A 25,513-nucleotide genomic window follows, 5' to 3' on the forward strand; every position below is an offset into this window, starting at 1 on the left:
CTGTTAATGATTGAATGCATAAATGTCCAAAACAATGTATATTTTTTTAACATTTAATTGAAGGTGTTATTTGATCAAGATGATTCCGCTATTTTAAGTGGAACCAAAGGAATAACAGTGTATAATTAAAAGAACCTTACTGAATGTGTATAGCTTTTATGCTAATCTTTTCCAAGTCTCTGTGATTTTTAAAGCTCTAATTTGCTGTTGTTATAGTAATCATGCAATAGATACATGTTATAGCAGTATGTTTTTTAGCACACTTTATACCTAGGGTATTGCTTTATAATTTGTGGAATCTGTATGTGTGTACCTACTTTCTAGTTAGAGTTCTAAAAGAGAAGAATAACTAATGTCAAGACTTCATTCTAACCCCTGTTAAAGAATTTTTATATAATGCCAGAAAACTAAAGAGAAAAGCCAGCGTTCTATCTATAATCAGCAGGGAACGCAAGAAATTTTTTACTGGTACTGAAACCTAAGAGTAACCATTGCTTTTAGGATTTCAGGTGGGAATGCTTAGAGATTGTGCTCCAAGAAGAAGACATCAAGGGATTGCACTAGATTATTTAATAATTTCTCAATTGAGAGAGTTTATGACTTAGATTAAATAACTTTATGCTCCATGACTGGTAACTTTAGAAAGAAGATTTACGTTGGTTTAAAGTAGAAAATATGGCCCAACCAGGAGATAGGCCAATGAGATAACATGTATGCCTTGTCTGTTTTGGTGTTTATTGAAAAAAAACTCTTAACTTAGAAATTCAGTGTTTTATTCAAGAATTATCACAGCTCCTTATTAGCGTTGAGAACGAATCAACTCATTATTTGTGGTACGTAATTAATAAAAGAAAACCTGTCTCATAAACATGTTTGTTTTATGGGATGGTGAGCTCCTGGAAGGCAGAGATGGTGCTTCATTCTTCTTAGTACCCTCGCTGCCTGCCATGGAGCCGGGCATGGTGGAACCGGCATGTCTTAGGTGCGGGAATGACATGAGAGTATTTACATAGGGATATTGGCTGACCCTCCTTTAGTATGGTGAGGTTTTAAGAAATCAGCAGATCCCTTTAATCTAGACAGATCTTTACACTGAATTTTTACTATGAAAAGAACGAAAGCCAAGCGTATCAGTGTTCCTTTAGGAAGGCAGTAAGAGTAGATTTTTAAAAAATATGTGTGTTTCTAAATAAATAAAATCTTTAAAAAAAAATGTGTGTTTCTGAGATACTATTTGAATTTAAAGTTTTTAGTAGGATACTTAGTTGCAAATAGAGTTGCCCCGTGAACAAGATGGGGTTAAGGGACACTGATAAATGGTGCAGTCAGAAATTGGTGTTAAAAATTTTGACTCCCCCAAAACTTAACTACTAAGAGCCTGGTTGCCTGGAAACCTTACTGAGAACATAAAGAATCAATTAACACATATTTTTTATGTTATATGTATTACACAATAAAGCCAGCTACAGAAAAGAAAATGTTAGTAAAATCGTAAAGAGAGAATACATTTACAGTACTGTATAATAAAAGTGGACCCACTCAGTTGAAACACATGCTGTTGAAGGGTCAGCTGTAGTAGCTCGGTTCAGAAAAGACGCTCCCTTGGAGTACTCAAACCCTGCTGCAGATGGACTTGTCTTTCAGTTCGGTTTGACTTTGTGTCTCGGTCAAAAGGATGTTGCACAAGCCAAACTACAGAAATCCAGTACAGACCAGGGGCCTGCAGCAGGACGGCGCTCTGATGGCCGGGCTCCTGGAGTGTAGGTGTGGCCTGCATCAGTGCAGGGCCTGACAGAACCCTCAGTGAGCAAGAACTCATTATTTATATTTCACAAATTCCTAAGTTTTGACGATTTAATCATCAGCTCTGAGAAAGTTATCTCTGTGTTTAATAAAGCAATTACAAATTGAGTGTAGGTTTCTTAAAAAAGAACAGACTTTTTAAAGGTGCTATGAAAGTACTATTTTTATATCAGCCATATCAGCCAACACTGCACAGGCTGGTAGTTTTATGTACTAACTTAAAAAATTTTTTACTGTGTTTATTAACTCCACTGATTGTAGGCAGCACTTGGTTAGACATGTAAAAAAAATGTTTAATTTTATTAATTAAATGTGAATCAGTTCTTAAAAAAAAAATGAGGACTGTGATTCAGACTTTCTATCAGGTTTTTGACCTGGCTTACAGATGATCCACAGATATATGAGTGATTGAGGGAGTCTGGTGGAGAACCAGAGTTAGTAGAGCTTCTCAGAAGCCATGGGAGAATTTCAATAAGGAGAAATAATCAGTGGTGTCAAATACCGTGAGAGATTAAGGTAAATGAGAGTTGACAAATACCTGTTTAATACCTATTTAATCCATTTTGACTTTTGAAAAAGATTCAGTAGAATAAAGGGAATGAAAGTAGTTCAAGATATTTAGTAAGAAGTAGAAGTACACCAGTGATTTTAGACTACACTTTTGGGAAGGTAGGTCCTGAAGGGAAGGCACATAATACAGGGACAGTATAGAGATGTATAAAATTATCTGGGTTGATGGAGCTATAAAGGAGATGGTGAGAAAATATTGTGGTGCATGGGTTTTAAACTATTTGAATTACATATATTTGGGTAATTATTAGCTTTGATCTTCAAAAGCATTTTGTTTTAATCCCCCAGATACTATCTTTAGTTCTTTAATAATTTATCCTATCTTTGGAGTATAAATAATGCATTAGAAGTGATCCCAGCTGTAAGATAAGGCCACAGTCAGCTTAAGTGTGGACTTCACCAAAGACTAAGCATTGGCATAAATGGCTCAAAGGGCAGGACAAAGTATTAAAATGAAACAAAAATATTGCTGTCATGAGTAGTGAAATGCTCAGACACATCCCTACATTTCATTTAGAAAATCAGTTTAGTACTTGTCTCTTGTCTATCTGTCTCAGTGAGGATGGAGGGCATGATAAAAAATGATACACGTTGACCAGCACTGGTCAGCTTTAGAGTCCCCCTGCCCTTTCCCAGCATCAAGGATTTTAAGTTTCAGTTTATACTACCTTTGTGAATCAGTTTGTCATCTGTGCCCATGGCTCGGAATTCTCCTAGTGAGCTTTTTGTCCCCAATGTCAAGAGCCAGGGTTTGGGTGGCCCTAAAGAATTGGAAAATAGTTGAGTGCTTACACTCTTAAGAATAGCTGACAGCTGAAGTGTGGGAGTTTCAGCTGCTCAAATTGTGGTTGATTGGTATAATTGGTATATATATTGTAAATGATCAAAGAGCAACTCCATAATGAAACATGAGAGAAGTCCTCTCTTGGTGCACATCTCTAAAAGCAGTTGCTGGGACACCTTAACAGTCAGAGGAGACCGTATATATTTTAATACATGGGCTGCTAGAGCCGGTTGGGAGAACCTAAGTGCAGTTGCAGAGTATGGTATCCCTAGAAGTGCACATGGCTTTTCTCTTCTGAGAGACCTGTTCTCAGGAAAGTATCTGATTAACTCATTCACATTAATTACTGTAATGGGGGAATATATTTCTCTGGGGCTTAATGTTTAGGGGTGTTTACTTTTTACCCACGAGGCACCCCTTCAATTAAAATTTCTTTTTTTTTTTTTTAAAGATATACTTATTCGACAAACAGAGATCACAAGTAGGCGGAGAGGCAGGCAGAGAGAGAGGAGGAAGCAGGCTCCCTGCTGAGCAGAGAGCCCAGTGCGCGGCGTGGTGCAGGGCTTGATCCCAGGACCCTGAGATCATGACCTGAGCCGAAGGCGGAGGCTTTAAACCACTGAGCCACACAGGCGCCCCTCAATTAAAATTTCTAACCACCTACTCTGTTGAGGCCACTACGGTGGTACTAGGTTTTTATTCGATGACTAAAACTTGATTCTTGCTTTTGTGGGATTCATAGTCTAGTTGTCAGAGTTTTAACATTCTAATTACAGAGCCATGGAGCTAAATGAAGAAAGAATTTTTGGCGTTAGGTTTTGTTTTTCTTTTTCCTTTAAAGATTTTATTTCTTTATCTGACAGAGCGCACAAGGGGGGAGCAGCAGGCAGAGGGAGAGGAAGAAGCAGGCTTCTCGCTGAGTGGGGAGTCTGATGCGGGGCTCGATTTCAGGACCTGGGATCATGACAGATGCTTAGCCACTGAGCCACCCAGACCACCCAGGCGCTCCTTTAGTGTTAGGTTCTTAAAAGCTCTTTTAGGAGACAATCATTTATTTTACCTACAATAAGGTTCACCATGTAGATAATTAATCCACACTGAATGGAAATGTTTGAATGTTTTATACAATTGTTCATGTAAATTTAAGGTGAAGCAGCAAAACTAGTACTTAAGAAAAATTTTGTGACTTCTATCTCCTTACTTCCCCAACATAAATAAGCAAGATGATTTCTTCTCGTTCTACTATTTATTTTGGTCACAGGTAGCTAGAATATGGATTATTTTATCAGCAAATGTAATTTTGTACAAATTTTCTCAGTATTTTTTGGATTTCTTAAGGTCTGTGAATTGTCAAGTACTGGGAAGGCTTTTCATGCCTTTAAACTCATTATAGCAGCATATGCTGGCTGACGCACACTCTACTAGAGTCTGGGAAGGCCTTGTCTTCACTTTTAGTGAGAAATAAAGTCTGAAAAATAAAGAGGAAAGAGTCACTTGAAATGTTTTCTTGGAGAAGGAGAGCATCAAATGTGTGTTTGGTCTGTTAAAGAGACTTGTTAAGTCTTGTAAAGTCTGTCGAGTCTTGTTAGCCAGGCCTCGGGTTCTGGAAAGGCAGGGCTGGGAGGCTCTGTCTGCTGATCGCTGTCCTCTATACACTTTGGCCTCAGTGTTAGATACCTGCTTTTATATTAGTTTACTCCCTGAGACTATTTTACTTCTTAAAATATGATGGATGTTTTTGATTCAGAGAAATTTTGGCTAAGAAGTACTGCCAGATCAAAGTACTTACGCAGGGGATACTCTAATTAGGAAAATTTGTGTTATTTCAACAAACCATGGTTTTTCTCATTCATGATACATCGTTGCTTATTAAAACTCATTTTATTTGAGTACCAGAAAAGAAATAAGGCCTTATTGTTTCAGGTAGATTTGAAATTATTTTGGCCATTGCTTTGTAAGCAGATCTGACTCCTTTTTTCATGGTTTAGAATTAGATATCCTGATTCTGCATTTGCAAATGAAAAAAAGGAAGTGTTTATAAATATTTTATTGTGATATAACATTTTTTTTTCTATTTTTTTATTTTGTTTAAAGTGCCTGGTTGCTGTTTTAACATACTGTTTTTCTGTTTCTTTTTCAGATGATTATTGGAGAAGTCCTGTCTGTTTACTATAACCTCTTGCACTCGAATTCCTTTATCAGGAATAACTACATAGCCACTATTTACAAAGCCATTGGAACATTTTTATTTGGTGCAGCTGCTAGTCAGTCCCTGACTGACATTGCCAAGTATTCAATAGGCAGACTGCGCCCTCACTTCCTGGATGTTTGTGACCTAGATTGGTCAAAAATCAACTGCAGTGTTGGTTACATTGAAAACTACATATGTCGAGGAAATGCACGGAAAGTGAAGGAGGGCAGGTGTGTGTTAAAACTTCAATGTTCGTTTTATCTTGTGTATTCTTGGAAAAGAAGGTTTCTTTACTAGCTTAGGGAGAGCAGCTAGTATAATCACTGGGAGGTGAACTGAGTTCATATTTTGACTTATTATCTCTACTTATTCTTTTTTCCCCATTTTACCCCTACCTTCTGTGTAAGAGCCTTTTAATGCAGGTCTTCCCATCTCTCATGAATAATTCAAATGAACTTCATAGATCATATAGTGCCTAGCCAACAGACTTTTTCTTAAGGCACCAGGTAGGAAATATTTTAGGTTTCGTGGGCCATTTGGTTAATTTGACATCTGTGCTGTTGTACCAGGAAAATACAGCCATAGACAGTCCTTGAACGGATGGGTGTAGTTATGTTCCAATAAAAGTTTATTAACAGAAACAGGCTGCTCCAGGGGTTATAGTTTGCTGACCTTCCACATAGTCCAGCCTTGTATTAAGTTCTGCTCTGTCTCTTCGTATTCTTAGAGTATATTTTTTGTAAAGAAATTTCATACGTTGACAGCTTTAGCACTTCAGGTTGCCTTCTTATAATGACCTTGTTAGGCTCCTTTCTACATGTGGCACGCTATTAGGCATGAATGAAATACAATGTTTGCAACCCAAAAGGTCCAACTCCTTTAATGTATAGATGAGCAAATGAAGGCCCAGTAACATTAGATAAAGCCACTAGGGGCGCCTGGGTGGTTCAGTCCATTAAGCATCTGCCTTAGGCTCATGTTGTGATCCCAGGGTCCTGGGGTTGAGCCCCCCGCATTGGCTCCCTGCTTGGTGGGAAGCCTGCTTCTCCCTCTCTCTCTGCCCCTCCCCCAGCTCATGCTCACTCACTTCCTTTCTTTCTTTCTCAAGTAAATAAATAAAAATCTTTAAAAAAAAAAAAAAAAGCCACAATTCCTCATCTCAAGTTTCAGAATTATCAGCCTTACTTTTTTTTTTTTTTTTTAAGAGCCTTACCTTTTCTATACGATTGATGTTCTTATGTTTTAAAATAGCTATCACTTTAATTACTTATCAACCAACAGATACTTTCTCTGGGTAAAACACCCTTTGACTGTTCTTTATACACGATTCACAGGTACTTCATTGTCCTTGTTGGTTCTCTTATAAGCTACACAGACCTTAGTAGCCCCCAATTTTTGCATGTAGTGGAGATGAAAAAAACACCTTATTTAACTAAGAGTATATACTGTGCTGTGTGCATGAGATCTGGCCATGAGCTAGATAGTTCTGGTTCTCATCTTCATGGAGCTTAGTCTACCACAGAGGACTTAAATTTAAAAAGTGATGGTGGTGGAAGAGAGCCTCCTTACTGATAACAAAGCCAGAGAATAGAGAGGCTGTTGGAAGGCAAGTTTTGAGGTGGTCAGGTGACTGGTAGGGGTATAAAGTCTTAATGAATGAAGGAGGGAGGAATGGCTAATGCAGTAGGCAATTTATAGTGGAAGGCAGTATTGTTGATTTGAGGTTAGGTAAGAAGGCATTTTTTAAGAGGGCTGGGGAAGAATGGTCCAGAAATGGCTTTGAGGAGTGATGAACTTACCAACACCAGCACTGGGCTCTGAGGGTATGGGATGTGGAGATCTCATTCTCTGCTCTCATAACACTGCAGTGTCCTAGGGAAAGGTCTCAGATTTAACAACTAGGAGATGCAGTGACTTTTGGTAGAGAGTTTGAAGACTCAGAGAAACTCAGAGAAATACAGAGTACTATCCATGCTTATGTCTCCAGTAACATCTCCTGCATCACCCCAACAGAAAATAGGAAAGCTCTAACATTTTCTCTTGTCACAGTATTTAAGAAAGTCGGGTGATAAGGACTTACCTAATGTCCAGAAAATATCATTATAAATGATTATTTAAGAAAATAGTTTCTTCACACATGTATTATTTCTCTGGTTTGGGTACATACATTTTAGCTCAAAATTTTCTTGTAATAGTATGTCTTATTGAGAGATTTTTCTTTCTTACATGAGCCATTTGGACAAAATGTGAAATATAATTTATTTTAAATGACATAAATATGGTTACATTTTCCAGTCCATGTATGTCCTATTATATATGTATTGCTAGTGTATCTAAATTGACCAAGATATACTATAATACTCTGATGGTACTTTTGACTTAAGTACACATAGTTTTTTACCCATTACCCTTTAAAAGTTTCTTCAGCCTCCCACATTTTCAGTGAGACCTGTTGATAAGCTTTAGGGTTCTGAAGTGAGAAGGAAAATCAAATCTAGAAATGAAATTTTAAGAAAACTTTGTATCTTCCAAGAAAAAATGGGATTTCCATTGGTATTTCCAGAATGAGTTAGTTGTTGCCACAGTTCCAGAGCTTTATAACTCTGGTGCATAACTGTGGCTTTGCATTGCTGTTCTGCTGTGAAGCCTAATTTCTTTGGATTCAGGCTTTCCTATTGCTTTTCTCTTGAATTTTTATGTTGGGATGCCAAAAAATGCAAAAAGCATCTTAGTCTAGACATTGTCTGTAATGTATTAGGATCATAGTGTAATTTCCCCCTCTAATTTATTTATCTCCACAGCCTGTCCCCTGTACGTTTATTTTAATTATAAAATTATAATGCTTGACATTGGAAAGAAAGGAACATAAGCACCCAAAATGAGTCATTTTTGTTGACTATAAATGAGTCAGAGTTTCATCTGAGGGTGAGAGTTCTCTCTTACAATTTTGGCTTTTGGTCTCGATATTCGTTTTCTTATTTCCTTCTGTTCCTCTCTCTGCCTTTCCTTTATATGTGCTCACTCTGGTGCTCTGGTATCACTGATGTCAGAGGACTTTTACCAGGCTTCATTTGTGGCCCTGGGTCCTAAGTATAGAAGTAAGAACATAAATGGATTAGAGTAGCATACTTATTAACTCCTTATTAGCTCCTATTCATTGTTTAAAATTAATACCTGGGCATTTACTATAAATGAAAAGGGGCTGTACTTGTAACTTTGGGACATCCAGCTGCTCTTGCTTATGCCAATGAGAATAGCAGTACTTTCCATTTGTGGGGGAAAAAAAATTACTAATGAGCCCAGGCAGTTCAGACCTATAGCACTCTGTCCAGGTAAAGATTCTCTTTAGGGACTCTTTAGATCAGTGTCTCTCAAATGTTAGTGGTTCATTGGAAACACATATTTCAACGTTTCATCCTCAGGTGGGGTGGGAGGTGAGGATCTGTATTTCTAACACACTCCCAGATGCTACTACCTCTGTGCTTGATCTCAGGACCGCACTTTGTGAGCCAGTGCTTAAAATTCCCAGGATGATGGGAACACGACCTCATATGGTATTTGTTACGTTATGATGTTTGGCAGGGTGAATTTAAGATTGTGCACAACTAGCTGTGTTCCCAAATGACCTATCACCGCCACCAACTCAGGAACCTAGCCGGTGAGCCCTGGTACTACTGGGGCCAGTTGCTCTCTGCCAGGAACCCCAAGGGGGCTGGACAAATCGGAAGCACAGCTCCTGGCAGGGTTTGCCAACACTTTTGTGGTGCAAACTAGCATAAACTGGTGGTGAGAGAAGTCACTAACTCAAGTTATGATGGTTTGGAAAAGAGAAAGGGGGAAATTTAGGGTGCTACCTGCAAGGAGCTTGGTGACAGGCTCAGGCTTTACCCACTGACCTCTCCATCAGCCTGATAGACACCTTGTCTGCTTTACAAGGAGAGGTCGGGATGGAGTGCCTGCAAGAGAACAGGCAGGGAGTGCATGGTCATGGGTGGGGGGAATCACCACACGATCATGGTCTGGGAAGGGGACCTGTGGGATGTGGTCGTGTAGGCATTCCATTGCTATCCGGGTTTTTCCTATCTGGCATTTGGGATATTCAGGTCTTCGCAAAATGTCATTGTCAGTGCCTCGAAAGTCTGGTAAGAAATAAGCACAATGGGTTTTTGTTGGAGCATCAGTTAAGCAGTCTTGCCTATTTCTGGCTTTAACTGTTGGGGTCTATAGTTGAGTAAGACAGCTCACTAACAGCTGCTCTGTTTGTGATACTACAGTATGGAAACTTTTGTCTTCTCTTGAGAAATTCACTTTTTTCTTTTTTCTGGCTTTTATTTAAATTCCGTTTGCTTAAGGATAGACTCAGCATTCCTAATCAATTCTGAGCAATTGGTCTTTGGCTATATAAATCAGATATTCAAAATAAAGTTACTTCTTTTGGATTATGGCAGCTTTGTATTATTTAGATGTTTAATTGTGATATGTTTGGTTGAATGTGAGGCATAATTTTCCTTTTGTCTTTTTTTAATGCAACCCCTGTGCAGGTAAATCCAGCTGAATTTTGATGGAGTGCCTTCTATAATAGTAAAAACCCATTATAATCAGACTGACTAGCTGTGGTGTTAAGTACTGGCAAAACCTGCTTTACACTTTAAGAGAATGGCTTCTTCTTTGTGGTCTAATTGTAGACATTACTGGACACTTTATGCATTCAGGAAGATTTATTCAGGCTTATCTAAACTTCCCGTGTGTATATGTCCGTAAACTAGCAGACAACCTTCATTTTATTCTTATATCTCCCGGGAAATAGCAACACATAGAATGAAAAAGGGGATCATTTTAAAAGATCCTTCACCCTGTCAATGGACATTAGCTCTTAGTGTATATAAAAGCAATTTGGCTTGAAGGCCAGCACCGCGTTCCACCTCCTCTGTTCTGAATGTTAGCACGGGGCACTACTGGTTGCAGCTGTGACTCTCCAGTCTGGCTCTGACTCTCTTTGCCCCAGTGTTTCTTACACTTCAGTCACATGGGAATCCCGTGGAGAGTTTGTTACAATACAAGATAGCTGGGCCTCACCCCTAGAGTTTCTTTTTTTTTTTTCCCCCTAGAGTTTCTGATTCAATGAGTCTGCATGCCAGGGAGCCCAAGAATTTTCGTTCCTAAAACACTCGCAGATGGTGCTATGGCTGCTGACCTGAGAATCACAACTTCAGCCTCGCCATGAAGTTACTAAATTCAACTAATATCTATTGCTGTTACGTCCTAGTCACTGTGGGTGTTCCCGCCCCAAGAGCACACGTTGCTCTCGTGGGCTCACTGCACAGGGGATGAGACGTGTTTGGAGACGGTGTGTGTGATAGATATGTGTCTTGAAGGAGTGAAGATGAAACGATGAAATCGGAGGATAATAATACTGCTTCCAGTAGAGGGGCATTTCGGAGGATGAGTAAGGTCTGAACGTATAGAATTAGGACGGGGTGTGTCTCAGGGTGCAGGGAGCAGCAGGATCACAGGCAGGCAGGTAGGCGGGAGGCTTAGGGTATACAGGCAGTGTTTTACTGGATTTAGCTTCAGTAAAACCAGCATAATCTTCAGGGTTTTGTCAGCAGTTTGTTAATTTTTAAGGCAATCTGGGGCACTTAAGGCTGAAGAAATTTCTTTGTTTAGAAATAAAAGTGAAGTCACACCACAGGATACCTAGTTAAATAGCTGTGCGCATTCTCATGCGTACTTTTGATTTAGCCTATGTTGCATTTATACATTCCATATAATTTTGTTTTGATGTGGAATAAAAGCAAAAGTTTTTTTTCTCCCTTGAGATTTGGCTTGGTGCCTGATTATCTTTCCTGAATGCATAATGAGTTGACTCGACATGTGGCTTTATTTTGGTCAAGGTATAGACTTGCAAAGACAAGATCATTTCTTTACTTTCAGTGACTTCCTGCCACTATCGTTGGTAAATACATGTATATCCTAATTTATTTTATTTTATTTTATTTTTTTTTTAAGATTTTATTTATTTATTTGAGAGAGAGACAGTGAGAGGGAGCATGAGCAAAGAGAAGGTCAGAGGGAGAAGCAGACTCCCCATGGAGCTGGGAGCCGGATGTGGGACTCGATCCCAGGACTCCGGGATCATGACCTGAGCCGAAGGCAGTTGTCCAACCAACTGAGCCACCCAGGTGTCCCTATCCTAATTTATTTTAAAACCAACCTCCCCCCAATAATAACACCCTTTAAGTTTAGATATTCGGCATTTCATGCCATATCACAGCAGTGCTGTGCATTAAATATTAATAGGCTTCTAAATCACATGAACACATCATCAGCTGTTGACTTCCTACTGATGCTTTGTACCTTCACTTTAGAACTCTTGAATTCCCCAGTGCCAGCTTTGAAATATGAAAAAAAAGGGGGGGGGCACCTGATTGGCTTAGTTGTTAAGTGTCTGCCTTCAGCTCAGGTCATGATCCCAGAGTCCTGGGATCAAGGCCGCATCAGGCTCCCTGCTCAGTGGGAAGCCTGCTTTTCCCTCTCCCACTCCCCCTGCTTGTGTTCCCTCTCTTGCTGTGTCTCTCTCTGTCAAATAAATAAATAAAATCTTAAAAAAAAAAATGAAAAAAAAGTTGTGTAGTTACATTAGTACTTTTTCCAGATAAAAATATAATGGGTGGAGGGACAGCCCCAAGTGGCTCACTTGGTTGGGTGTGTGCCTTTGGCTGAGGTCATGATTCCAGGGTGCTGGGATTGAGCCCCACATCAGGCTCCCTGTTCAGTGGGAAATCTGCTTCTCCCTCTCCCTCTGCCTCTCCCCCTTACTTGGGCTTTTTCTCTCTCTCAAATAAATAAAATCCTAAAAAGAAATATAATTGAGTGGTGTAAAGCCTGAGTTTCCATTTAGAATAAATACAAACAGCATGCATTCAGTATTTTTACTTAATTAGAAAATAAATATTTTTCTTGAGGGGTAGGATGTGAGTTGAATTTGTGAAAAGTAAAACAAACCTGACATATGGATTGTGTTGGCTTGTGTGATTCTTCAGTGTTTTTCCTGTTTTAAGTAGCCTTTATAATAAGAAAGCAGGAAAATCATTAGCATTCTTTTGATGTGACTGTCTCCACAGAGTGCCCAAACTCTTGACTGAATCCCAGATGTGTTCCTAATCAAGCTCAAAATTACCTTTCTTCTCATTCCTCTCCCCTTGCCATTCAAAGTGTGGTCCTCTGCTCTGACCAGCAGGATGGACATCACCTGGGAGCGTGGTAGAGAGGTATAATCTTGGACCCCACTTCCGGTCTGCTCAACAAACTCTCCAATTTATGTTATAAATGAGTTTACATATGCACTTGAGAGCAAGATTATAGGATTGGTTGACCTTTTTCTTTTATGTTTATATCCTGTTAACCATAATATTTTCTTATGTAATCTACTGCAACTACATTGTATTGCTTCTGAGGTAATGTTTGGAAATTTATGAAGATGGACAGTTTTCAGTATTTTTGGTTTATTGAAGAATAGAATTGAATCCTTAAAAATGAAGAAACTCTTCCAAGGCAATGGAAAGTAGGATTCAGGCAGTACCTAAAACCTTTTTATTTGTCATCCCTTGTTTTTGTTTTATTTTGTCTTTGTTTTATGCCCACTTACATTTTTTTTTTTTTAAGATTATATTTTTAAGTAATCCCTACGGGGCTCAAACTCACAACCCCGAGATCAAGAGTCACACATTCTACCTGCTGAGCCAGCCAGGTGCCCCTGAGAAGGCTTTTAAAACTTAATTTGTTTTTCATTTACAACAATATATCTGTTACTTTATAGATATCATTTGTTCCACTAATCTGACTGCCTTTGATCACAACGTAAAAGGTTTCTGGACATTTGATTCACTTTATTGATATGCTTGCCGAAGGTATGGGGAAGAGGCCTTAGGTACTGCATGTTTAAGCTGACACATACTGATACTGCTCACAGTTTCTTACAGAAGGGCAAAAAGAGTGGGGGTATTAGATTGGACTTCCTAATTCTCCAGAACTGTGATGATAAAGTCAGAATTTGTAACCACTGTAAGGGGAAAACACATCAGAGGTAAGATGTTAAAATCAGGTAACTTATCTTGCCATGATTATTGGCAGAGACTTATTTAAGTTTAGCATTTAATTATATGATAACATTATTATGCAAAGGTAACATATGTCCTTAGTTTTATTTTTTGCACTTTTTACAGTTGTCGAAGCACAAACTGAAGTGTACTTCTTGTGGAGGCACTGATATAATACTCTATTATTGGTGCTTTGGTGGGGGAAGGGGTGGGGAAGTAGCAGAGGTGATTTGTGATATTTAAATATGAAAAGTATAAGAATTTTACATCTTCTGGGATAACTACATAAAAACTGATTTATCATTAAGACATTAGGTTCTGTTTGAGCTTAAATGTATTGAGCACCTACTGTATGCTTATCTAGTGGGTGTTAAGGATTCAAGATGAATTAAGGTGGGATCTCGGGGGTGCCTCGGTGGCTCAGTGGGTTAAAGCCTCTGCCTTCCACTCAGGTCATAATCTCAGGGTCCTGCAATCAAGCTTCCCTTGCCTCTCTGTCTACTTGTAATCTCTGTCTGTCTAATAAATAAATAAAATCTTAAAAAAAAAATAATGGACTCTCAGGGAGTTGGGTGTTTACCAGCAATTTTTCTCTTGATTTGCTATACCTTCTGAATTTTTCTAATGGATGTATCGTATGTAATTAAAACAAAGCAACAAACAAACGTCAGACATTTCTGTTTATAAATCTTGTCCTACTCCTGCCCATGTTTAGATGGAATATAAGAAGGAAGGATTTACCGATTTACTGTGGAAGGTGGGTTCAAGGATATATGTGTGCCGTACATCTCTCTCCTTTTGGAGAAAGGGAGAGCACTTCAGCCTAGTTGTTGAAGAAAGGTTTCTGGAAGGTAACAGTGGCTGCGGTGACTCTTGTGTTGTAATTATCCAGGAAAGTTGGGAAGCTCATTTCAGGCGCAGTGATGAAAAAAGACAGTATGAAACATGGTGTGTATTGGGAATTGTAAGTAGTTGGGTAGCAGATGATGGTTCCAGACTGGTTGGTGGGCCTGATGAAGGGTCTTGATTACTCGAAGCTCAGCAGTGTACCAGTGAAGGACGTGAAGCAGGAAAGTAATGTGGTCATGATTTTGTCTTTATATTTGTAAAAAGTAGTCTGCTTTCCTCCACTTCATTCAAATCTAAATATACTAAAATGGGTACCTAAATATTATATGATCTAAACTTTCATTTCTTTTAAAGCAAAAGGACTTGAGATACTAAAGGAAATGTTACTCTAGTGCTTTTGTCCGTTTGGTAGAAAGTTGTCTAAGTGCAGTACTGCGGCACTCAGCTTGTCCTCTGGTAACACTGTCTCTGGTGATGTCATCTGCTCGAATCCGAAAGGAACCCAGAGTGACCTGTCTGGTCAGCTTCCTGTTGGGCTCAAATAATTTCATATGTGCGTGGGCTTTTGCATTTTCTCTTGCCACTCTCAGTGCATAGCAGAAGTTTTATAGTAGTTTAATTGTATAGACTTGTACTGGTATCTTCTACAGGTATCTTACCTGGGTGGTGAAGAGTTAATGGTGATTTCATGGTCTGCGTCAGCGTGGGAAGTGGAGTGTACTGGCCAGATTTAACCGGCTTTCTTGGCCTTCATGCTGTCTTTTTGGGAGAGGGCTAAAAGTAGAGGTGTGGCAGTCTTACCTCTGGCTAGCATTCCTGCCCCTTAAAAAACACCTTAGAAGGCAATTTAGAAGTCTGCCTTCCCTCTGACTGCCTCTGAATTCTTCTACCTTGTGGCAAGGTAGTTTTCCTTGTTCAGTGTTTTAAAAGGGGGTTGGGGGAGGAAGGAGGTAAGGAGTTACTAGTTGCAGGCATAGAACGCCTCAAAGTTACGTCCCTCGTGTAACCTGCCAGTTGCCCTTTGTTTCCTTTTTAACTCTTCGATAATGCCACGTTAGTGATTTGGAGTCTTTTTGCACCAAGGAATCAATTTTTCCCTCCTGCTGTAGGAAACCTGTGATGGCTCTTCTTCTGCTTAGTGCACTTATGTCTGTTTTACCCTTCTGTCAGTAACCTTTGTCATTCTCCCATCTTTGCTCATCTGTCAGAGACACACAGTTTCCCTGCTCAGAGTGTAGAACCGTTTATTCCCTAGTCATCTGGTTTTCAAGGCACACCCAATTTTACTTTCCTTTATCTCCGAGTTCTCAACAACTTCTCATTTTTAGATTCCTTCTTTTCAAACGAGTCTCCCATAAACAGAAGACATGCAATCATTTGTTTTTAATCATCAACTGGTTTATTTAATCAAGAGTTTAAAATACCTTGTACAGCTATCAATTATGTCCTACTTTTACCCCTCTCTTTTTTCATTTTCCACGGTCTTGCTCATTTCTCTCCCTTAAGTTTCATGATATGGTATCTATAGAATTAGATTATTTGGTATATAAATCACTGACAGTAGTGGCTGTGAACTGGTATTTGATGCTGGTGCATTAATATTAATGAATAAAATAGGATACTCGGATCTGTTTTATTTTAGTTAGGCATGTCACTTTTATACGTGAAGTAGCTAATCAACTCCATATAAATACAGTGTAGCTTTAAATGGAAACCTAGTAAAAGCTTTCTAAAAATAATTTAAAGAATATATGACAGGATTTTTGCTGCAAATGAACTAATCTCTCAGTCTCTGGTTCAAGCAAATAAGATGAATTTATATTATTTTTGTTGTATTTTACTTAATTTTGTTTGGGATCATCTTACATTCTTTTGCCATTTATCATCTTCATCTTTGTCTCTGTACCCTTTGGGAGAAAAGATACCCCATGGTTCTTGTGTATCTACACATCTCTAGAAATCTGATCTTTCTCCCCTCCAAACACATATGTCAAAATCACTTGTCTACTGGCTCTGTTATTTGTAATAATCAACAGAGTTAATATGCTGAATTTCAGTGGTATAAAATTATGTGCATATATTATGGAAACACGACATATGATATTTAAAAATACACACGAATGTCAGAACGTTTCATTGAGAGATGTAAGAACAAGCTTCCCGGGGTTGAGTCCCAGTGAGACTCTGGACATGAATCTGTAGGCAGGGAGCTGCATGTGGGTCCTGAGGGCTGGCCACCGGGCAGCTCCGAACGCAAGTGTTGTTCAGGAAGGAATTCAGGTGCATGTGTGCATGTGGGTTTAGTGGAGAAGGGGTTTGTAGGAAATTTGTAGCAGGCATATCAGATAATTTGTCTATCATTTTTTATATTTTTAAATATATATATAAATGTATAAAATCCCAGTAATGACATGTTGTGTTTGCAGTATTATCACTGTAAAATGTGACAGATTTTTTTTAAAAGGTTTTTATTCATTTATTTGACAGATCACAAATAGGCAGAGAGGCAGGCAGAGAGAGAAGGAGAAGCAAGCTCCCTGCTGAGCAGAGAGCCCGATGCGGGGCTTGATATCAGGACCCTGAGATCATGACCTGAGCCAAAGGCAGAGGCTTAACCCACTGAGCCACCAGGCGCCCCTGAAAGATTTTTTTTTAAACCTCATTTGATACCTTTCCCCAGAGTGACTGTTAACAGTTTGTCCTATCAGTTGCTTTCTGTGTATTTTGCATTAAGTGTGAAGTTGTATGGTTTTATGTGGTTTAAATAAGTGACATATTTTTAAATATTTCCTGTAGGTTTTTTTGTCACGTCACATAGTTATTTAATCGATTTTAATTAATTTACGGTATTCAGAAGAAGAGTGAGAAAACCATCGTCTTCAAGTTGCTGGCTGTGTTACTTCAAACATCTTTGTGCTTGTGCGTGTTTCTCTAGGATAGATGTCTTCAAGTGGAACTACTGGGTCAGAAAATACTGTGGGTTTACATATAGATAGATATTGTCAGATCTTCTTTGAAGAGTATGCACTGCTATCAGTGCATTGTGGAAGTACCCATTTTCCCCATTCACTACCTACTTGACTTCCCCAGTATATTAGATGTGAAATTTTTAAAGATAATAGCCTGACAGCTCATTGCCTGAGCATTTTACACAGTTATTGGTTGTAAAAATCCTTTTGAAAAAAAGTGGGACAAAGACTTGGGAAATTATTTCTTTGTGCATTTGTTTGGGACATTTGTTATAACTTTCTCACAGGGTCATTCTATGTTTAAAGGTTACCACAGAAGGGAGTTCTATTTACCCTGTCCTTCAGGTTAATTTGCTGTTGTGTAAACTTTCTAATCAGGAAATAACATTTGGAGAAAAGGCTTCATGTTGCACTTTGACTTCCTTTTGTTTTGGCCTTTAGAGTGTACAAAGGAGAAATGAGTATTCTCTTAAAATGCTTATCTGCACATTGACATTTGCCTTTTCACAGATGATCTAAGTTCTTCGTGTACTGACTTCACACATGGGGCCGTGTATGAACCGTGCCTCATGTTCTCTCTCACGGTGGCTCCTTGCTGGGAGATGCCAGCGTGCTGCTGCTGGGTCCCCCGGCCCTGCACCTGAGTGGGGGATCCTGGCCCACCGGGAAAGAGCTGGGAGGACTTGGATTTGATCCTCAAAGCGATGGGACTTGGGAGCCAGTGAGTGAACCTCTGGGAGGTCCAGGGTCTCTGTCTAAAATAGGATCAACAACCCCCACCATGGGGATTTCTGGGAAGAGTGGAAGTAGTGGGGATTAAATACCTGTGCATGAAAGGTGCTCAGTAGCTTAGAACCATTAAGTCTTATGACAGCCTTTCTGCTAAATACTTTAGGAATCGGTTTCAGGATGATCTTTAAGGAAAGGAAGGAAGTTCTGAATTGTCCCAGAGTCAACTTTGCCATACCCAGTGAACTGGTGGGAGAGTAAGAATTAGAAACATTGTGAACACTGACCACTTTAAAATGAAAACAAACTATTTTTTGCCAGACTATGTCTCCTAGTAAAGCATTTGATTTGAGATAACATTTTATTAGTCCTAATTTTTTTTTTCTTTAAGATTTTGAGAGAAAGAGACTGTGCAAACACGAGCAGGGGGATGGGCAGAGGGAGATGCAGGCCCCCACTGAGCAGGGAGCCCCACCTGGGGCTCAATCCCAGGACCCCAGGATCATGACCTGAGCTTAAAGCAGATGCTTAACCTGCTGAGCCACCCAGGTACCCCTTGTCCAAATTCTTGTTTTAAAAAAGACCACCTCAGGGTGTCTGGGTGGCTCAGTGGGTTAAAGCCTCTGCCTTCAGCTCTGGTCATGATCTCAGGGTCCTGGGATCGAGTCCCTCGTCAGGCTCTCTGCTCAGCAGGGAGCCTGCTTCCTCCTCTCTCTCCGCCTGCCTCTCTGCCTACTTGTGATCTTTCTCTGTGTGTCAAATAAATAAATAAAATCTTAAAAAAAAAAAGACTGCCTCTATTTCTGGCAATATGGAGGATTAGAAACACTGATAGAGTTGCACGTGCTAGGTAATACATTACACACACACATATGCACATGTTGGTAAAATATATATAAACACATATAAATAAATCTTTGTAAATAAATAGCCAAGCTGATGAGAGAGTAAAGGAATTTTCATGATGTTGGAATTCGTTAATGCTGTTGATCTGATGTGTACCTGAAAGTACGTGCCAATTCTTGGTAGCCTAGAGCCTCAGTTTTGATGGGATTCAGAACATGAGGCTAGTGCAGGGTAGACAGAGGGGAGGGAGACTCAAGGATAATTTAAGGACTCCCAAAGGGCACATCTTCCTGGCAGGGGAAGAGGCTGCTGTCAGAAAGAGTTCTTAACTACAGGACCATAGTCAACATTGTTCTGGTGCCAGAATACATACTATATATGTGGGGCTTTAAAATATATATATATTTTTTTCTTTTTTTTTTTTTAAAGTGGATTGCTACTGAACCCAGCAGGAGAGAACACACATCTTTGCTGGAAGACCTCTTATTTATGTATTTATTTATTTATTTATTTATTTATTTAAGATTTTATTTATTTATTTGACAGAGATCAGAAGTAGGCAGGCAGGCAGAGAGAGAGGGGGAAGCAGGCTCCCTGCTGAGCAGAGAGCCTGATGCGGGGCTTGATCCCAGGACCCAGAGATCATGACCTGAGCCGAAGGCAGAGGCCCAACCCACTGAGCCACCCAGGCGCCCCTTTGCTGGACGAACTCTTTTTAAACCAAGGCCTCCAAGATTCCCCACAGATGGAGTGTCAAGGACATGAGTTCATATTGTCCTGTGAAGGAACGTACATAGAAACAAGTTCCCCTAAGTGAGAGTCAGGAGATACAACAAACTACATAAGCTCTCAAAGGTTGCAGATAGTAGAATTACCATATAGAATATAAAATCAATATATCTACTGTGTAGAAATAAATCAAGAGACTGAGAATATGATGAAGGATAAACAGGATCAAAATTGACCATAGATTGAAAAAAGGACCAAAGAGATCTTTTATAAATGATACATACGTATTTAAATTAAAAAGTAGACTGATAAAGTACTTTAGACACAGCAAACGTGAGAGCTAAAATGGAAGATAGGCAAAGATTTAAAGTACAAAAAAAAAGTTTAAGAGATAGGAAGGGATAGGATGATAATGTCAAACATGTTGAAGCAATCTCAGAAAAAGAAAGGATGGAAGATACAGAACAAAGTTCAAAACAAAACAAAAAAACAAAGTTATGATGGCTGAGACCTGTTCAAAAGCAGTGAAGTATATAAATGGGAAGCCAATGAATACTAAATCAGATAAATAAAAAGACATTCCTACTGGATACATGATCATTGAGACGAGAATGTTGACCTTGATGGTGGAGGGGGAGGGTAAGTACACAAAAGGACAGGTTACCTAGAAAGGAATGGCAGACAACTAGATTCTATTTTAATAGCAAATGTAGAAGTCAAAAAAGTGATGAGAAAAAAATGTATCCTACAATTCTGTATTAAGGAAAACCATCATTCAAGAATGAATGCAGAGTAGATCTTTCAAACTAAAAGAATAGCTAAAGGGATAACTGTTCTGTGCGTTTTAACTCTGGTGAGTTGGGAGGAAGAAAGAAAATCAGAGGGCAGGGCAAGAGCAGTGAAAATTTTAGGAGGTTGTGATTTAACCTCCCCATGAGCTCCAAAATGCCGTTTAAAAAATTAAACACTTTATGTGAGTTGCTTGCATCTGATGACTGATAAGGGTTAGATTTGTCTCTTGGCAGTTTATAAGGCTGAATATTTATGTAGATATTGGAAAACAGAGATGGAAGAATGATGGGTTGAGTGGGAACTCATGGGCCCTGTGGGGAGTGGATGGCTGTAAACACTAGTGAAGGCTATGATATTAGGGTGCAGGCTAAGTAGCTCTCCCAGGAGAAGGGGCTGTCCTGGCTGACAAAAGAAAACAAAAATCTTAAATCTGCCATTTGGAAAAGAATGCTGTCCACAGTAAGTTACATTGTCAGATTTGCCTACTTGCTCAGTGTAATAGGCCATGCCTGCGTTAGTCAAATAGCTGTCTTTCTGAATATATTTTATCTCTGTAAATATTCTTTCTGGAGAGACTGCCTTAAGCTTTGATGGAAAGCTAGCTCAAATTGTTTACCTATCTATCTACATCTAAGAACGGGGTGACATTCCGAGGCTGGGGCCAAAATCGTAAACACTTCAGTGAGGTTACTGTGATGAAAACAGTCTGCATTTTGGCTACTTCTGGAATTATATTTTATTTTTATTATTACTATTTTTTAAGGATTTTAAGTAATCTCTACACCCAAGGTGGGGCTTGAATTTATAAGCCCTAGATCAAGTCACATGCTCCACTGACTGAGCCAGCCAGGCACCCCTTCTTTGGGGATTTTTATTCAATTGCTCATAAAATTGTTTGTTCATTTGTGAGTTTAAGACATAATAAAGAGCTATATCTCCTAGAGATCCCAATAAAGAGATGTGTATGGAATATGAAAATAACCTGAATTTGTATTTTGGTGTCTTACTCTGTTTTAATAGTTGGTAAAAGTCCATACTACCATGATTGTTTGATCACCTACAGTGAGTAAAGAGGTCAAATAGAGTTCTCCCCCCAACTTTTTTTTTTTTTTTTTTAGATTTTATTTATTTACTTGACAGACAGAGATCACAAGTAGGCAGAGAGGCAGGCGGAGAGAGAGGAAGGGAAGCAGGCTCCCTGCCGAGCAGAGAGCCTGACTCGGGGCTTGGATCCCAGGACCCTGGACTCATGACCTGAGCCAAAGGCAGATGCTTAATGACTGAGCCACCCAGGTGCCCTAGAGCTCTTATTTTATGTGTTTTAATCCCCGTTTGTTGAAGTCAGAGGTTATTCCTCGACTGGTTCTATACTGGATAAAATACCTCCTTATGTATTCGGAATAAAAAATTGAAACCGTTTTGTTTTCAACTAATGAAATCTCCCTGTGACTGAATCAGAACTGTTTAAAACTATTAACGTAGGTTTGGAATTTACAGTTTTGTGGCATAGTGTACAGTGAATACTCTGAAGATGAAGTCTTAGTGAAACTTTGAACTTGCTTGGCTTTGAGAACATTTCTCTGATCGTGGTCATGCTGGCTTGATGGGATTTGACAGTTCTTGAAATTGGCTTTTATTAACTTGTAGGTTCTTCAGTATAACTTACTGAAATATAAAATGTATAGAACTCTGCTCTAATTATCTAATTTAAAGTAGGACTTCTACTGATCTATTCTCTACAGCCAAACAGTTGGTGAGGCTAAAAGTGATTTATTTTTCTTGTTTCATATAGATTAAATCCATAGTAATTATCAGGTTTAATTAGGTAATTCCTAGTTAGTACTAGAAGTTGAAAATACTCATTTTCTTAGCTATGTATCTGATTATGAAAAAGACTATCATAATTCTTGCTAGATCATCATCAGTACATGCTTAAGAAAATCTCCACTCCCACCTTCCCTCAGTTGCCAAACGTAACCCAGATGCCTTCCTGATCTGTGTCTTAATTTCACCTCTCTGAATCCACGTAACCAAATTCCTTTTCAATCAAGCAGGGTATAATAAGTAAAATACTTTGAAGCCTGCCCTTCTGAGTTATGTTCATATTTATAGGCAGGAGAAGCATTCTCATTATTTGCTTGATGCATCCTTTGCATGGAATTACTTTTACTGGACTGAATGTACTTGCCCTTTCAGTTCCGATGGCCCGCACTCCTTAAGCAGAACCTAGATCATGGATGCTAGTAAGCTTCTCCCTTTTCCAAAAGGGGCCATAAAATTAAGTTTTGCAAGCATTCTGTCACTTTGGGTGGGAAGACGATACTCACATGTTGATAGAATATAATGTTGAAAAGTGTGGATTCATCTGGTACACGACCATCAGTGCACAGTTTGAAAATAAATGTCAAACAAGCATTTTCATCTGGTGGGAATTCTAAGGTGAGATGTGTGCCTGTTAAAAGGGTTAAAATAGCACTTTTAATTTTTTTAAAATTTATTTTCTTTTTGAAGAAGTAGTTAACTTCCGAGTATTCTAAAGGAGGTATTACTAGCACTCAGGGGCAAACCCTTCAGGTAGAAAATAAAACTTAAGTCATGGTCCTTTAAGTGTACGTGTCCTGAAGCCAGACCATTTATATACCAGTTGTGGCTTGTGGAGCATTACTTCAGAAATGTTCATGTCGGGTTTTTCCCTGCTGGAAGTCTCAGTACTAGGGCACCCCTCCCCACTCCTGTAATTGGTCAAGGTGAGGGGGCCAGGTGTCTGCTCCACCACAGTAAGATTTAGGACAGCAAGATGATTATGCCTGCCTAGGAAAGGAAATTGACCTTTGTCTTCTTTCTCTCCTAGGTTGTCTTTTTACTCGGGCCACTCTTCATTCTCCATGTACTGCATGCTCTTTGTGGCAGTAAGTACTCTGCGTTGGTGTCCGGTGGGTTGCGTGCTCACGTGTTCCGCCTCAGTGTCCCCTTCCGTGAGGCCAGCTACAGCATCCTCCGAAGCTTGGCTCGTGTGGTTTGGAGAGGGGCCGCCAGTGCTTCTGTTGCAGCCGGTCACTGCTGGGTGTAGAGGCGGCAGACAGGCACACTCGCTGCATGGGCGGTGAATCGGGAACTTTTAGGACCGTACAGGGTCTTCTCGGATGAAGGTGGTGCTTCCTGCCGGTGGGAAAAATCTCAAGTCTGCCAGCCTGGTGCTCAGAGTCAGTGGATGTGCACCCTTACTTTGGGACATATTTTCTGCAACATACCAGCAGCTTCTCTGTCATCACCGCAGGTCCCCGCTCTGAAGAACTGGGCCAAGGTGGCTGTGCTGGGCAATGACCTGACCCTAATTGGGAGCCCTGACCTTAGGAGCTCAGGGGGCCCCTTTCCTGTGCAGGGGGGTTGCTGGGTGTAGGGGTGGAGCTTCCAAATTTGTGGACGTGAAGGTAGTGGTTGTTACTCCTTGAGTAGGTTTTGTCTTCCTTCCACTTTCTGAAATACTTGATTGACTGCTTTCCATGGGTCTAGAAAGGTTTCAGCTTCTGGAAGAAGTAGTTGCTGCTCCGGGAGCTTAGCATCTTTCTGGTTGGGAGGTTCACTTGTGTCTGCTAACCTGGACAGCAGCCTGCCAGTCGGCACTTGCAGCATACAAAGTGGACAGTGAAGAGGGAGAACATATTTGCATCCACATTTTGCATCTCTAGAGATGAGTGTTTATCCAGTGTCACTTAAGGAAGATAGGCTTTAGGTCATATACTCTCCTATCCCTGTGAGTCTTTATAAAATTATCAAAATTTGTTGGGAAAGAGGAGAGATCTCTACCCTAAATGATCAGCTACAATTTTTGTCTTAACTTTGTGAGTGGATTTTTAGGTGGTTGTGTTCTGTGTGAATTTGCTGTTTGCTCTTTTTTCCCCCACTGTCCTTGGTCACATTCCGTGCTCTAGTATTTAATGCTTACCTTATAGGTCCAGGATATGTAATAGAATAGACTGTTGGGAGTTAGTTTGGTCTCACTTGGAGACATTTTAAAATCAATTTTTACCAGAATCCTGCTTTCATTTGAAAAACCAAATTTGAAAAGTCAAAAGAATGTAAAAATTACAGATGTGTATGCTGTACAAAATGCAAACCCACGATTTCAAAACCATTAGAACTGAGCTAATTTTTGGCTTCTTCACCATTACTGGAAATGTCAGTCTTTTGTCTTAGGTTAATTTAATTTTGCAAGGAAGCAACAGGGTACCAATTAACAGAATTGGGGGCTTCCTTTTTAAAATACACACCCAAACATTTCTGAAAATGTGCCATGGGGAATGTTAGTTATTTAAATGGAGGAACAAGAAATACTATTCCAATATGCTCTGTTCATTTATCCCATTAGGAAAAGTTAGCATTCTTTCTAAAGGGAGCCACCGTATATTTTTCCTCTTAAATAGGGCATGGAGTCTGGAGGAGATGAAGGCTAGAGCCATTAGTATCCTGAGAAATCTTCCCAAAACCTGAAGTCTTTGACGACACTGACAGCTTTTCAGTGTTTGAACATGTTTTATATGCCCTCAGCCAGACCTTCTCAGTGCCGCTTCTGTGTTTTGCTCCCTCACCTGTGTGTATCTTTAAGTCCTTAAGGAGAGAGAGTCCTTAAGTCCTTTAGAGTCAACATTAAGACTCTAATGTTGATATTAATGATTTGCATTTAAACTACTTTGTTGACTCTTTCTGATAATCCTCATGAAGTAGGAGAAGAGGGATGGTTGCCACACTTTTAGTAGGGGAAATAGGAGCCTTGGGAGGCTGTTGAGGTCTGTCCGCTCTCTAGTGTTCATCGGGTTCCCTTGCTTTGCTGATAAACTGTTTGATCTGAACCCTAGCCCAGTTACTGTAAAGGTCAGGTGATGGCACACGACTTTTAGCAACTGTCCCTCCCCCTCAAAGATTTTATTTATTGATTTGACACAGAGAGAGAACACAAGCAGGGGGAGCAGCAGAGAAGGGGGAGAACCAGCAGGGGGAGAGGGAGAAGCAGGCAGCCTGATGGTGGGGCTCAATCCCAGGACTCCGGGATCATAACCTGAGCTGAAGGCAGAGGCTTAACTGACTGAGCCACTCTGGTACCCCCAAACTGTTTTTAATTATAAAGAATATATTCTCAGATGTATCATATGCC

The 25,513-nt window shown here is 39.7% G+C and overlaps 1 protein-coding gene across 2 annotated transcripts in view; it reads left to right on the plus strand.

The window, feature by feature from the left end:
• Window positions 1–25,513, plus strand: part of PLPP1 (phospholipid phosphatase 1) — a 91,722-nt gene that overhangs the window by 57,847 nt on the left and 8,362 nt on the right. For both annotated transcript variants that reach the window (XM_032850505.1, XM_032850512.1), the window contains exons 3-4: window positions 5,298–5,578; window positions 23,213–23,270. In XM_032850505.1, the coding sequence (XP_032706396.1) occupies window positions 5,298–5,578; window positions 23,213–23,270 (339 nt within the window). The remainder of the gene's footprint in view (window positions 1–5,297; window positions 5,579–23,212; window positions 23,271–25,513) is intronic.

The sequence above is a fragment of the Lontra canadensis genome, unplaced genomic scaffold (genome assembly GCF_010015895.1).
Source record: "Lontra canadensis isolate GAN:19392208 unplaced genomic scaffold, GSC_riverotter_1.0 scaffold4, whole genome shotgun sequence".
In the NCBI taxonomy this organism is placed as follows: Eukaryota; Metazoa; Chordata; class Mammalia; order Carnivora; family Mustelidae; genus Lontra; species Lontra canadensis.